Source organism: Sus scrofa, chromosome 7 (genome assembly GCF_054392235.1).
Source record: "Sus scrofa isolate SSC_HxYL_T2T_F1_AM1 chromosome 7, Sscrofa_HxYL_maternal_Yorkshire_Landrace_v2.0, whole genome shotgun sequence".
In the NCBI taxonomy this organism is placed as follows: domain Eukaryota; kingdom Metazoa; phylum Chordata; class Mammalia; order Artiodactyla; family Suidae; genus Sus; species Sus scrofa.
Window position 1 is genome coordinate 33587865 of NC_139389.1, and position 14827 is coordinate 33602691.

At 45.0% G+C, this 14827-nt stretch overlaps 1 protein-coding gene across 3 annotated transcripts; it reads right to left on the minus strand.

Annotated features, from left to right (window-relative positions):
* Positions 1–1158: 1158 nt before the first annotated feature.
* SLA-DOB (MHC class II, DO beta) lies at positions 1159–8628 on the minus strand. 3 transcript variants are annotated; one of them, NM_001114064.2, is given in 7 exon segments: positions 2138–2182; positions 2185–2191; positions 2387–2418; positions 2687–2797; positions 3507–3788; positions 4234–4503; positions 8484–8628. In NM_001114064.2, coding segments are annotated over 6 exon segments (832 nt in total). In that variant the 5' UTR covers positions 8614–8628; the 3' UTR covers positions 2138–2182.
* Between the last annotated feature and the right edge of the window lie 6199 nt (positions 8629–14827).

Genomic DNA, 14827 nt, shown 5'->3' on the forward strand with positions numbered 1-14827 from the left:
GCAAGGCCAGGGATCAAACCCACATCCGCATGGATCCTAGGCGGGTTCATTAACCACTGAGCCATGACGCGAACTCTGGGAAGTATCTCTTTATAGAAGCAATGAAGCATGGATTGAAGAAGGAATGATAGAACTCCTCTCTATCCAGATGCCAATTTGCAGGACATGCAGAGGACAAAGGGACATGTTACATTGCACCAGCACGGTGCAACCACTATGGAGAACATTATGGAAGTTCATTAAAAAACTAAATAGAGAACCACCAAATGATGCAGAAATCCCATTCCTGGGCATATACCCAGAGAAAACCATAATTTGAAAAGATTCGTGCACCCCAATGTTCCTGCAGCACTGATTACAATAGCCAAGACATGGAAGCAACCTAATGTCCATCAACAGAGGACTGATTAGACCCCTCGCCTGGGAATTTCCATATGCCATGGGTATGGCCCCCAAAATCAAAAAATAAAAATAAATAAGCCATTTGCACCAACATTTATCATACTAAATGAAGTCAGAGAAAGAAAAATATTATAGGAGATCACTAATATGTGGAATCTAATAAAAAATGATACAAAGGAACTAATTCACAAAACAGAAACAGACTCAAAGTTTGTTTGTTTTTGGGGGTTTTTTTTTTTTGTCTTTTCTAGGGCTGCACCCACAGCATATGGAGGTTCGCAGGCTAGGGGTCTAATCGGAGCTGTAGCCGCCAGCCTACACCACAGCCACAGCAACACAGAATCCTAGCGCCGTATCTGCGACCTACACCACAGCTCACGGCAATGCCAGATCCTTAACCCACTGAGCGAGGCCAGGGATCGAACCCGAAACCTCACGGTTCCTAGTCGGATTTGTTAACCACTAAGCCACGACGGGAACTCCAGACTCAGAGATTTTGAAACTAAATTTATGGTTACCAAAGCAGAAACATTGAGAGAAGGGATGGATTGGGAGGCTGGAATTGGCAGATATACACTACTGTATACAAAAGTCAATCAGTAACAAGGACCTATGATATAGCTGAGAAGAAAATATTCAATACCCTGTGACAGCCTATATGGGGATAGAATCTGAAAAAAATGGATATATATGTGTATGTATGGCTGATTCACTTTGCTGTACACCTGAAATTAACACAACATGATAAGTCACCTATACTCCAACAAAATTTATTTTTTTTTTAATTTCACCAGCAAATTACACCAGACATCTGTCAACAAAATCAGTCAACAAAATCCAGACTGTGGAGAACTGTACATCTTAAATGTCTCAGGAATGTCAACATATTAATCATAAGGAACAAAAAGTTAGGGAGGAGAAACCTGTAAAGTAAAATAAATGTAAAAGACAGCTAAGCTTTAGGGTCAAATAATTCATACTTGAGGGAATAGACTATAAAGAAATACCCAAAAAAAAGTGATCGGTATAACAGCATATGACTGATTTTGAGGGGAGAGCGGAAGTTTTGATTGGTCTGCAGCACAGGAAGTCCTTGCAGTCGATTGAAAAGTTCTATTTCTTTTCTTTTCATTTTTTTGGGGGCTGCACCCATGGCACGCAGAAGTTCCCTGCCAGGGGTCCAATCTGCACTACAGCAGTAACCAGGGCCACAGCAGTGACAATGCAGGATCCTGAACTGGCTAAGCCACCAGGGAACTCCAAAAAAAGTTTTCTTGCTTGAACTGAGTGTCAATTACAGGGTTCTGCCTTAAATAATTTATTGAATTATACATTTGATGGGATTATATGTATCACAGTTTTATTTTGAAGGAAAAAGACCTAAAAAACAATGAAAAGGGAACAGTGACTGAATATGCATCTTCTTAGGACTGTGGGGCTGCCGTTGCAAGAGAGAAGATGAAAATAGTGATTTCTGGGTTAGGGCTGCACCAGAGAAAAGTAAAGGGGTTGGGACTGGGAGGAGCTGGGTCTTACGGGGATTTAGGGACCCTGTTCTTAGAAACAGGGACTAATAAAGACAAGTAGGAGGAAGAAAGGCAGAAGGGTAAGAGATGAATGATCACAGAACACAAAACTAGAATCAGTTCAGGACACCTCCAAGGGCTCGTGGAAAGGAATCATCCAGAACATCGACCTCCTGAACGTCCTTGACTTTGTCCAGGGCCCAGGCCACTCAGTTCCACTTCAGGCTCCAGGGGGAGACGCTTCGCCTAGGACCTTAGTGTGGCTGCAAGGAAAGAATGGTTCTTGAGATTTGCAGGGACAGCGATAAGGTCCCGTGAGGCCCCACCCTCCCAGCGCAGGGACTCAGCAGACCCCACACCCAGCCAGAGTCACCCTGACAGCTTACCCCCATGGCCCTCCCTCCGCCAAAGGAGGGGTGAAGAACCTGGCCCCCCAAAGATAAGGAAGGAGACACTACCTCATCACCGGACAGCTGAGTCTCCACACGTCCTGGAATTTAAAAAGGAAAAAAAAAGGAAAAACTAGTACACCCCGATTAGGACCAAATGTGATTGTCCTGAGCAGCAGGGGATGGCCTGCGGGACCAGAACTCCATCTCCAGTGGCCCCCTGGAAGGTTTCTGGCTTCAGAAAAGACCATCCCTGTGGTCCGTGGGCAGCGCAGTCAGCCCTTCCTGGCTCGTATCTCCGACGCCAGGAAAAGTAGGAAGTGGGAGAAGCTGGGGGGCGCAGGGCAGGGACCCCTCAGAGCTCATTACCTTTGCGGGCCCTGACGTGGATGATGATCCCCACCAGGAGGAAGGTTAGCCCCCCCAGGAAGGCTGCAACTCCAATCAGCAGCTTTGTCCAAGAACAGTCAGACTGAGCTCCTATGAGAAACAAGTCAAAGTTAGCAAAAAGCTCCCCACCCTTGGTGTAAGTTCTTAAAATCCCAGAGCCTGTGTTGGGCACAAATCCAGTGCTATCTGGAGAAGGAATACATCTTGGAAGCCAAGGTTTGTAGCCATGAAGTTTCTGTTAATTATTCTTTTTTTTTTTTTTTTTTTTCTTTTAAGCACTGCACCTGAGGCATATGGGGGTTCCCAGGCTAAGGGTCAAATCAGAGCTACAGCTGCCGGCCTACACTACAGCCACAGCAACTCAGGATCTGAGCCACATCTGCAACCTACACCACAGCTCACGGCAACACCGGATCCCCAACCCACTGAGCGAGGCCAGAGATGGAACTTGCATCTTCATGGATTCGGGTTGGATTCATTTCTGCTGCACCGTCACAGGAACTCCTCTGTTAATTATTCTGATAGCCAATTAGCATGCCCCCTCAATGCCAAGACCAAAGCATAGGGAACACTAGTTCCCAAAGTTGGAAGTAAAGGACAAGACGATTAGACCTCCTTAGTGTCTGGAAGATACAAAGATAGATCTCTGCATGTTTCCTCCCACGACCCCAATTTCTATGGTTCCCTCAGATCAGGGAAGGACGGACAAACTAGTGTTCTGACCAGGATGAGCATGGAGGTAGCTCAGGACCCGTCTTGAGTCAGATGGACCCCGAAAGTACAAGAAGCTGATTCTCACTCCACTCCACAGAAACGGGGCTCAGCAGGCTGGGATGATCAACAAGGCAGGTATAGACGTCCCCAAGCTCAGGAGTCATTTCCAGCATCACCACTGTCTGAAAGGTCCAGTCTCCATTCCTGATGAGGCCAGTGGCCAGGACCCCCTCTCTCTGCTCCTGCCCGTTCCGGAACCACCTGATCTCGATGGCCCCTGGGTAGAACCCTGTCACAGAGCAAAGCAGCAGGTTGCGGAGCTGCAGGGACGGGGTCCTCTCCGGATGCACTGTCACCTCCGGTTGCACTAGGAGGGGAGAGAAAAATGAGACACTGTGAAGGAAACCACGAAGCCAGCACGGGGCTTTCTTTAGGGACGGTCTCTGCCCCTAATCTCTTTCCCAGATGACCCGAGCAGACACTGGAAATTTGGGGAAGACTCAGACACTGGATGTGGGAGCGCCCCCCCCCACCATAAGGAGGCTTTAGGCTTTTTCAGACATCCCACAATTGTCCCCCAGTATTTGAGAACACGCTGGTCCATAAGTCCCTGAGAACTGGGGATCTTGGACCAAGTCCACAGGGACCCGACCCGTGAGGATAGGGAGTGAGCCACAGCTGGGGACAAAACACACACCCAAACCCCCCTGCTCCTAACCCAGTATCCTGCAGCAGGAAACCACCTGGCTCAAGGAAGATGATCCACAGTCAGGGTCAGGTGAGGGCAATTCCTGAACTCCACCAGACCTCACCTTTTCTCTCCACGGTGAGGGGCGCACCCAGCCAGTAGTTACGTCTGCAGAGCACATCCACAGATGCTCTGCTGCTCTCCAGGATATCTGGTCGACTGTTCCACAGCTCAGCATCAGGCTGCCCCAACTCTGTCAAGGCCACAAACTTCCCCAGGTCGCTGTCAAAACGTACGAACTCCTCCAAGTTAAAGATGAATCTGACCACAAACTGCACCCTTTGTGTCCCATTGGTGAAGTAACAGTCAGCCTTTGCCTGAATCACAAAATCTTCTGGGGAGAAAAAAAAAAAAAAAAGGCTATGGACCAGCCCCCACCCTTAGGAAACCAGAGCGGGTTTATTATTCCAGACCACATGGATTTGAAAGGAGGCCTCTGACCTCAGTAAATTGGCCAAAGTAACCTCTTCTCCCCCGAGCCCCATCCTGGTTCACATGGGGCTTAGCAAAGAGACATCCACATTTGAAAGAAGCCTGAGGGCCATCCTACCAGCCAAACGGGAGACATGGAATCTGAAGAAGCAAGCCAACATGAGCCAAGAGACATAAACATTCATTCAACAAATATTCACTAATTCGACAAGTATTGGTAGACTGTGTTTTACCAGATACTGTGCTGTTTCTCCAAGCCAAGCTCTCAGGAACCCAGGTCAAAAATATCCATCCCTATACGGAATAGTTCAAGAACATTCTTTTCAGTAGTAGGATCATTCTATCTATTCCTTCTGGAGTAAAATGAGAAGAGGCTGGAGGTGGGACAAAGACATGCGGGGTAGGTTCATCACAGGCGTGAAATAAATTCCCCTCCACTTTCCACTCACTATGGGTTTTCTCAAGAATTTTCTTCTGGACCTTTGCACAATTACTCAGAGACCTCATCCCCTCTGGTGGCTCTAGTAAGGTAATGACCTCATTACTTCCATTGACGTTGGGTAAAATAGCTTTAATTCATGGCCCAAAGATGCCTTTTATCATCAGCAACACTAGAAGTACAGTAGTAATGTTTGCAATAACAAGGTGATGGGAAATACAAGGTTAACTTAAACTTTCTTTGGAGGCTTTTCTTTCTTTCTCTCTCTCTCTCTCTCTTTTTTTTTTTTTTTTTTTTTTTCCTTGCCTCTCCTTGGCACATGGAGTTCCTGGACCAGGGATCCGATCCAAGCCACCACTGTGACTTATACCGCAGATGTGGCAATGCCAGATCCTTAACACACTGTACGGGCCTGTGATCAAAGCTGCATCCCTGCTCTCCAGAAATACGATCAATCCTGATTGGCCACAGCGGGAACTCCTCTTTGGAGGCGCTTCTATTAACCACTTCCAATGAAAAGGAATTTAAAAAATCCAAATCCGGGAGTTCCCGTCGTGGCGCAGTGGTTAACGAATCCGACTAGGAACCATGAGGTTGCGGGTTCGATTCCTGCCCTTGCTCAGTGGGTTAACGATCCGGCTTTGCCGTGAGCTGTGATGTAGGTTGCAGACGCGGCTTGGATCCCACATTGCTGTGGCTCCGATTCGACCCCTGGCCTGGCAACCTCCATAGGCTGCGGGAGCAGCCTAAGAAATGGCAAAAAAATAAATAAATAAAATAAAATAAAAAATCCAAATCCCTCTCCATTATGATTTTCTACTGTCAAAGTGCCTTACTGTTCAAAGAAAATGACTGTATAAAAATGAGGAGTTCCCGTCGTGGCGCAGTGGTTAACGAATCCGACTAGGAACCATGAGGTTGCGGGTTCGGTCCCTGCCCTTGCTCAGTGGGTTAACGATCCGGCGTTGCCGTGAGCTGTGGTGTAGGTTGCAGACGCGGCTCGGATCCCGCGTTGCTGTGGCTCTGGTGTAGGCCGGTGGCTACAGCTCCGATTCGACTCCTAGCCTGGGAACCTCCATATGCCGTGGGAGCGGCCCAAGAAATAGCAACAACAACAACAACAACAAAAAAGACAAAAGACAAAAAAAAAAAAAAAATGTACCTTATTGTTATTGGTAGTGATTAGTTTGAGCTCTGCATTAACTATCACACAACGCCCCTCATTTCTAGTCAGTTCAAGTTCTCCAAAACAATTTAATCTTCCAAAGTTATTTAAGCAGTCTGCATGGGTAAGACACAGTAGGATTTAGTGTATTGTGGTTTGGATGTTTGTGCCCCCCCCCAAATTCATATGTTGAAATCCCAACCCTCATAAGTGACAGTATTAGTCGGTGGTATTTGGGGAGGTTCTTGGGTCAGGACTGGAGCCCTGATGAATGAGATCAGTGCCCTTATCAAAGAGGCTCCAGAGAGATCCCCAGTCCCTTCCACCACGTGAAGACACAGAAGGCGCCAACTCTGAACCAAGAGGAGGCTTCACCTTGCTGGAGCCTTGATCGTGAACTTCCAGCCTCCAGGACCATGAGAAATAAATTTCTGTTGTTTGGACGCCACCCAGTCTGTGGCATTTGTCATAGCAGCCCAAACAGACTACGATAGTGGTGGGAGTCTTAGATCAGAGGCGCTGCCAAATTTAAGAAAGAAACCAGTAAATGGCTTGGTCTCAGCCTAAAGGGTTAGGTCTCAGCCGACCTGAGTTCTAGTTCTTTATCCAGGAGTTTTACATAGAAACAGACCCTTCCCCTCCCAGACCTGCTTCCCCATTGGTCAAGATGAGTTTGAGTTCATGAGCAACACCGAGAAAGAGCTCAAGAGCATAGGGTTAAGTAAGAAGAGAAACAGAATGTGATTCGATGTGTGGTGACATTGATTAAAAATTTAAAAGATACACAGGAGAACAATGCTATGTCTTTTTAAAAGCCACCCGCATACTTCAAGACATGCCAGACACATTAGAATGGATATCTTTGGAAGAGAGGGAGGGAGAATGGAGACAAGGGCAGAGAAGAGAGTGTCTTTGTTGGGCCGCTCCCGGCATATGGAAGTTCCCAGTCTAGGGGTCGGATCGAAGCTGTAGCCACCGGCCTACACCACAGCCACAGCAACGCAGGATCCGAGCCACGTCTGCAACCCACACCACAGCTCTTGGCAACACCAGATCCTTAACCCACTGAGCCAGTCCAGGGATCAAACCCGCAACCTCATGGTTCCTAGTCGGATTTGTTAACCACTGCGCCACAATGGGAACTCCGAAAGTCTTTGTTCTGATCAATGATCACAGATGCCATGACCTCACTGGGAAGGATTAACTCCATTCTGTGCACTTGAGAACAAAATATACATGGAAATTCAAATGGATTGATAACGCAGATTGATCAGGAAGGATCTCCCTGGCATTTAACTTGAGACTTACAGGATAGCTGTTACTGATAGTGAGTGGTAGATTGGCTTTCTTTTCTAAGTTCAGAGGACCTACTGAGCTGAGTGGAAGAATGGCAGCCTTCCTGGACCAGCCACACTAACCTCTAATAACAGCTGACTTCACGTGCAGCTCTGACCTCCAATTCTCTCTGTCCTCTGACAGTCTAAATCAGAAAAAAAAAAATTTTTTTTTTTCGAAGGGCTGTGTCAGATTTTATGTCTTACTGATTTTGTGTGTGTTGTTGAATAAACATTATAAGCTCAGAGAGGTTTCTGTTCAATAAGAACAGTGATCTTCTTCCTACCCATAAGTTTGTTCCTCTTTTATGTCTAATGAGACCTTGACATTCAAAGGGGTTCTGTTTTTAGCACGTTATATCCTGTCTCCTTCTGATATGTTTTCATAAAATAACATCGCTTCCTGTTTGCATAGCTTAATTCTTAATCTAGAAAAACAACAGCAGTAAATACACATACCTGGGAACCTGAGGATGGGGATAATATATACAACTTCTCTCATTTCTCCAAATCGCTGGGTACAATCTGACCATATGATAAGAAGCTTAAAAATGGCAAATGAAGCAAACTTTGTTTACAAGTTCTTGGATCCACATATACCCCAATTGGATAAATACTGAAACCGTCAAAATCATCAAACTCCTGGCTGAAGAACAGCAGCTCTTCTCAGACTGACACGGATACAATAAGGACCCTAAGCAAGTGATGGATTTCCCTTCTTCCTGCCTCCCCACTCCTTGAATCCATGGCTTTGGGACAGGAAGTCCCTTTCCCCATCAGTCCCTTGCGTGTCATAAGGAAGGAAGGAATACTTTTTTGTCAAAGGGGAGAACACGCTCTTTGGAGCCAGACGTCACTTCCAGTCCAGACTGGTTCGGGAAAGGCATCCATCCCCCCATGCCAGTTCTTGCAAATATACCTGAAAAAAAGCACTGTGTTCTTACCTGGAGAATCTCTGCCTTGAGTCATGGAGGAGTCCAGCCTGATTACCGTCACTAACAAAGCCACCACCCAGGGAACCCAGCTAGAACCCATTCTGGAGGGGGAAAAAGAAAATGAGGTTGTATAAATCATCAGCCTCTTCCGAATGGGGCTTGCCCACACACAACACAGACAAAAATATTCATTAAGAGCAGAGACATCTTTCTGGCTTCCTCGGGATTGGAAACTCCTCAGAGAGATAACCAATCAAGAGAGAGGAGCTTCATGTCATTAGGCGCTGGGTAGGCTACTCATCACGGAAGAATGGTTTACCTGCAGAATCACTGACAGCAGTTTAGGTACGTGGAAACTGGGCTAAGAGAGAAAGAAAAAAGTACTCTAGGAGTTCCTGTCGTGGCTCAGAGGAAACGAATCTGACTAGTATCCGTGAGGACACAGGTTTGATCCCTGGCCTCGCTCAGTGGGTTAAGGATCAGGTGTTGCCGTGAGCTACAACGTGGTGTAGGTCACAGATGCAGCTCGGATACCACGTTGCTCTGGCTGTGGTGTGGGCTGGCAGCCGTAGCTCTAATTCGATCCCTAGCCTGGGAACTTCCATATGCTGATAGATTCCATTTCACCAAAGTGGTCTGTAAGTATATTATTTATTTAGCATAGCACTCCATGTCCAATACCATAGGTTGTATGAGATGATGGTTAAGAAGTGTAGGAGTTCCTGCTGTGGCCCAGTGGGTTAAGGACCTGGTGTTGCTGCAATGGTGATTTGAGTCACAGCTGCAGCTCAGATTCCAGCCCTGGCCTGGGAACTTCCACATGCCACAGATGTACCCCACTCAACCCCAAAAAAGAATGTAAAACCTGGGTGGAGTGACAGGGCTACAATCCACTATAATGTTAGGAAGAATAAAAGTTTGTCATGTTTGGGCACGAGAAGAGAACATTCTAACAATCTAGAGAGAGTTCATAATGAGGCCGATGAAGTTGACATTTGATAGAAGGGGTCAACACGAAATGTTATAATTCTGAATCCCCAATGCATGTGGACAAAAGAGAAGAAATAGACATTGAAACAGAAAGTTTCCCTGGAATTCCTTAAAAATCATGACTAGCCACAATAAATAAATAAATAAATATATATATATTTATATATGTGTGTGTGTATATATGTGTGTGTATACATATGTGTGTGTGTATATTTATATGTGTGTGTATATATTTATATATGTGTGTGTATATATTTATATATGTGTGTGTATATATTTATATATATGTGTGTGTGTATATATTTATATGTGTGTGTACATATATTTATGTGTGTGTGTACATATATTTATGTGTGTGTGTGTGTGTATACACACACACTATTTCATTGAATGGGAGACTACAGTAGAATTTTTTCTTCTTCACTTCCATAAAAGAATGCAGGATTATGATGTAGTTGATGAGGAGAGCCTGGAATACCTGAGTTATGCCTTACCAAATACGCTGGGATGACCTCAGGCCAGCTCTGCTCATAACTATAATAGCCAATTGTAAATCAAAGGCTTCCTCTGTGATTAGCTGGTTAAATCCGTGGTACCCCAATGGAGAATTTGTTTTTGTTTTGGGTTTTGTTTTGTTTGCTTTTTAGGGCCGCACCCATGGCATATGGAGGTTCCCAGGCTACGGGTCAAATCAGAGCTATAGCCGCCGGCCTAGGCCACAGCTGCGGCAATGCCAGATATGAGCCATATCTGCAACCTACACCACAGTTCTGGCAATGCCAGATCCTTAACCCACTGAGTGAGTCCAGGGATCGAACCTGAGAACTCATGGATACTAGTTAGGTTCATTTCTGCTGAGCCACAATGGGGCCTCCTGGAGAGTGTTATGGTAAAAGCCTCCATGAAGCACGAGACCCAAGATTTACCTCCACATTTTCAACACGACTATCTAATTTAGCAACATCAGAAGCTGATTGATGGGGTTCCCAATATGGCTCAGAAGGTTGAGAACCCAATTAGTATGCATGAGGAATGTGGGTTCAATCCCTGGCCTTGCTCAGTGGGTTAAGGATGCAGCGTTGCCCCGAGCTATGGCATAGGTCACAGATGTGGCTCGGATGCCAACTGTAGTGGCTGTGGTGTAGGCCTCAGGTGCAGCTCCAATTTTACCCCTAGCCCAGGAACTTACAAATCCTGCAGATGAAGCCCTTAAAAAAAAAGAAGAAGAAGCTGGTCAATTATCTCTACCCTCCTTCCAAACAAGACAAAGACTTCAGAATGCTTTTACTTTATCTGCCCCACTCTCGTTATTTGTGATTGTTCCACCTTGTTCTTAAATTTTCATTATTGCTAGCGGCTTTGTTTTTTGTTTTTTGTTTTTCCAGTCTTTTTAGGGCCACACCCCCAGCATATGGAGGTTCCCAGGCTAGGGGTCGAATCAGAGCTTCAGCTGCCTACACCACAGCCACAGCAACAAGGGATCCAAGCTGCATTTGCAACCTATAACCTATACCACAGCTCACAGCAACACCAGATCCTTAAGCCACTGAGCGATGCCGGGGATCAAACCTGCGTCCTCATTGATACTAGTCGTTAACTGCTGAGCCATGACAGGAACTCCGCTAGTGGTCTTTGTAGTTACAATCGTTTCTTCATTCCTCTGTCTGATTAACTGGTATTTTATTTTATTATGTTTAAAAGATTTTATTAATAAATGCCATTTGGAAGTGAAAAAAAAACTATTTTGTGCCAAAAATTGGAAACTACAAGGATATATTTAAAGGAGGGAAGAAAATTATCTATCCTCACATAGATAAATTAATACATTATACACAAAATAGTGTTTAAAGGTTAGAATCTGCTGGGGGTTTTCTTTTTTCCTTCCCATTGCAAATAATTTTTGAATGATATATTTTGCTTCCTAATATGTCTATAATCTAACATATTACAAATATATTTTAGCTTATGATCGCCCCAGGAGTGGAAGAGACTGCATTGACAAATCACTGACCACAATTTAACGACCCCGAAGAGAGATCACAAATGGTTAGATAAATCCTGGCTTGAAGTTTCACTTAATATATAAATCAGGTATTTGTGAAGCAAATATAATTATACATATTTACATTCTCTCTCTGTGATTAACCAATATTTTAGACAGGTTTTGGCTGATGATGGTTATGGTAGTGGTAGTGGGATTTGTGTGTGCGTGTTTTCTCATCCTTGCTTATTGCATCCCAATTTTTCTTTCTGGGCTCAGTATCCTTCTTATTTAGGTGTAGTAGAAATAGAGCAAATGACGACTTCAACGTGATTCCACTTTTTATCCATAAGAATCACAAAATTTAAAAATATTGCACTACTCTGTTGATGAGAATGTGGGGAAAGATAAAATCGTCTACTGCCGATGTAACTCTGCATTAATACAATCTCTAGGATGGCAATCTTCCAAGAGCTATCATTAATAATACTATATAAACATTTAGACTTGGCACTTTCCCCTCTTTAGGATGTTATCCTAGTCATATTCTCACGTGGGCACATAACAACGTCTATACAAGACATTGCTTACAATAGCAAAAGACTTCCAATAACCTAACTACCCATCAATAAAGGGAGACAGGCTAAATGAAATACAGTACTTTCATAAAATAGAATACACTATAGCCATTTTTCTTTCTTTTTATGACCACACCTGCGGCATATGTAAGTTTCCGGGCTAGGGGTCAAATTGGAGCTGCAGCTGCCGGCCGACACCACAGCCACAGCAATGCAAGACCCTTAACCCACTCAGTGAGGCCAGGGATCAAACTCAAATCCTCACAGTGGGTTTTTAACCCACTGAGCTACAACAGGAGCTCCTATCGCTATATATTTCTAAGATATGTTTAAAAAGTAGAGTTTCCATTATGGCGCAGTGGGTTAAGAACCTGACTGCTAAGGCTCAGGTCACTGCAAAGGCCCAGGTCCAATCCCCTGCCCAGTGCAGTGGGTTAAAGGATCTGGCATTGCTACATCTGTGGCATAGGTCTCAGCTGCGGCTCAGATTCAATCCTTGTCCTAGGAACTTCCATATGCCAAGGGTGAAGGCATTTAAAACAAAGAAAAAAAGTAAAATTCAAAACAGGGAATTTAGAGAGCTGCTACTTGTAAAAATAGGGACCAAGACTACACACACACACACACACACACACACACACACACACACACACTGAAATACACATTAAGTTTCTCTGGAAGGATAAAGATAAACCTGGGACTATGGATTGCCAATGCCAAGGGTAAACCGTGGGGAAGGATGGGAGTGAGGTTTTCCTCTGTTTACCATTTTGAATTTCAAAGTTTAAACCACACTAATAATCGCCTAGTCACATGAACTGCGTCTCTACAAAGGAGAAGAGCATGAGGGCAAGTGGATACAAGGAGTGCAAGGAGCTCTTTGGGGGAGTTTTGTTGTCAAGTTGGGCAAAGCCCACCTTTTCCTAGCTCTGTGACCCAGGCAAGTTAGTAACTGTTCGTGTCTCCATTTTCTCATTAGAATTGGAACCTGCTACACAGGATTATCTTAAAGATAAAGCAAGGAGATATATGGCAGGCACCCAGCACAGCAGTAGCTCACAGAAAGCACTCCATGAATGATTCTTATTGATGCTGAATTATTACAATTCATAAAAAACTCTGGGTTGAAAACTCAGGATTGCCTTGGACCAGCAGATGGCATCAGATTCAAGTAAATGGATGCTCCATTCACTCAGCACCCAAAACAGGGAAGGTCTTTGTTTTCCTTATTCCCTGGTCCTTCCCCCACAAAATCTGACCACCCCGCACTTCCTCCTCCTGAGTCCCAACTGCCATGGGGATTGCATGTGGCCACCCCCTTTGGCTGGGGGGGTAAAGGACTTGAAGTTCAATGCTGTTCCCACCTTGGGCAGGGCAGACAAGGTAGGAAGTTGTTTGGGGCTCCAAGGTCATCTATGAGCCTTTGCCGAGGTTCCTCCTCTCCATTCACACCTTCCTTTGGGAAGAGTAGGTCCCAACTAAGCAGGAAAGACACTGAGGGTATGTGACAAGAAGAAGTGGAGATTAGGAGTTCCTGTTGTGGTTCAGTGGTTTACAAATCCAACTAAGAACCATGAGGTTTCGGGCTCAATCCCTGACCTCCCTCAGTGGGTTAAGGATCTGGTGTTGCCGAGAGCTATGGTGTAGGTTGCAGACACTGCTCGGATCCCGCGTTGCTGTGGCTCTGGCATAGGCCGGCAGCTACAGCCCCGATTGGACCCCTAGCCTGGGACCTCCATATGCCACAAGTGCGGCCCTAGAAAAGGCAAAAAGACAAAAAAAGAAAAGAAAAGAAAAGAAGAAAGAAAGAGAGAGAGAGAGAGAGAGAGAGAGAAAGAAAGAAAGAAAGAAAGAAAGAAAGAAAGAAAGAAAGAAAGAAAGAAAGAAAGAAAGAAAAGAAAAGAAAAACGGAGATTAAAGAGTGGAAGTTGGAGTTCCCATTGTGGCACTGCAGAAATGAATCTAACTAGGAACCACGAGGTTGTGGGTTCGATCCCTGGCCTCCTCAGTGGGTTAAGGATCCAGCGTTGCTGTGGTGTAGGTTGCAGACATGGCTTGGATCTGGTATTGCAGTGACTGTGGTGTAGGCCAGCAGCTTCAGCTCCGATTAGACCCCTAGCCTGGGAACCTCCATATGCTCTACCGCTGGCCCTAAAAAGACAAAAAAAAAAAAAAAAAAAAAAGAGTGGAAGTCAAATGATGGTGGACAGTGGTCGGGGAGGAGGAAAAGAACTAGAACTCTGGACAAAACCAGGTTACTAATATCTGCAGTCGTGAGGCAAACCACACTTGTGGGGGGTGCACTGAATACTCTGTCAGGGAACATTTTTCTGTGTCGCTAAAATAAGGCTTAGCTGGGAGTTTCCCTGAAATAAAACATTTTCATGACCTCTTCAGAGCCTAAGATCCACTGCATCCCCCTGTACTACATGTCAGGATGCCCGAGTTCCCTCCCAGCTCCGTCTCTGAGTAGCTGTGTGATTTCAGGCCCCTTTCCCTACTGTAAAGTAAGATTTGACAGCTATACTATTTTTAAAATGTCTTCCATGTTTAAAGTATTATGAGTCTATGGGTATAATTGCACTGAGGATTCCAAAGAATTATAATAGATCATCTTCTTCCATGAAGACAATAGTTCCCTTAGGGTTGGGAGATACACAAAATACTATTCCTATTTTACAAATACAGGAAGGACATTTGGTAGGGGAGGAGAAGGAATCAGGCCAGTCTTCTCTCTCTCTAAATGCTTATTTCACCCTTAGTGACATTTGAGAGATACGCAGATGTGGAACAGCAAGGCAGCA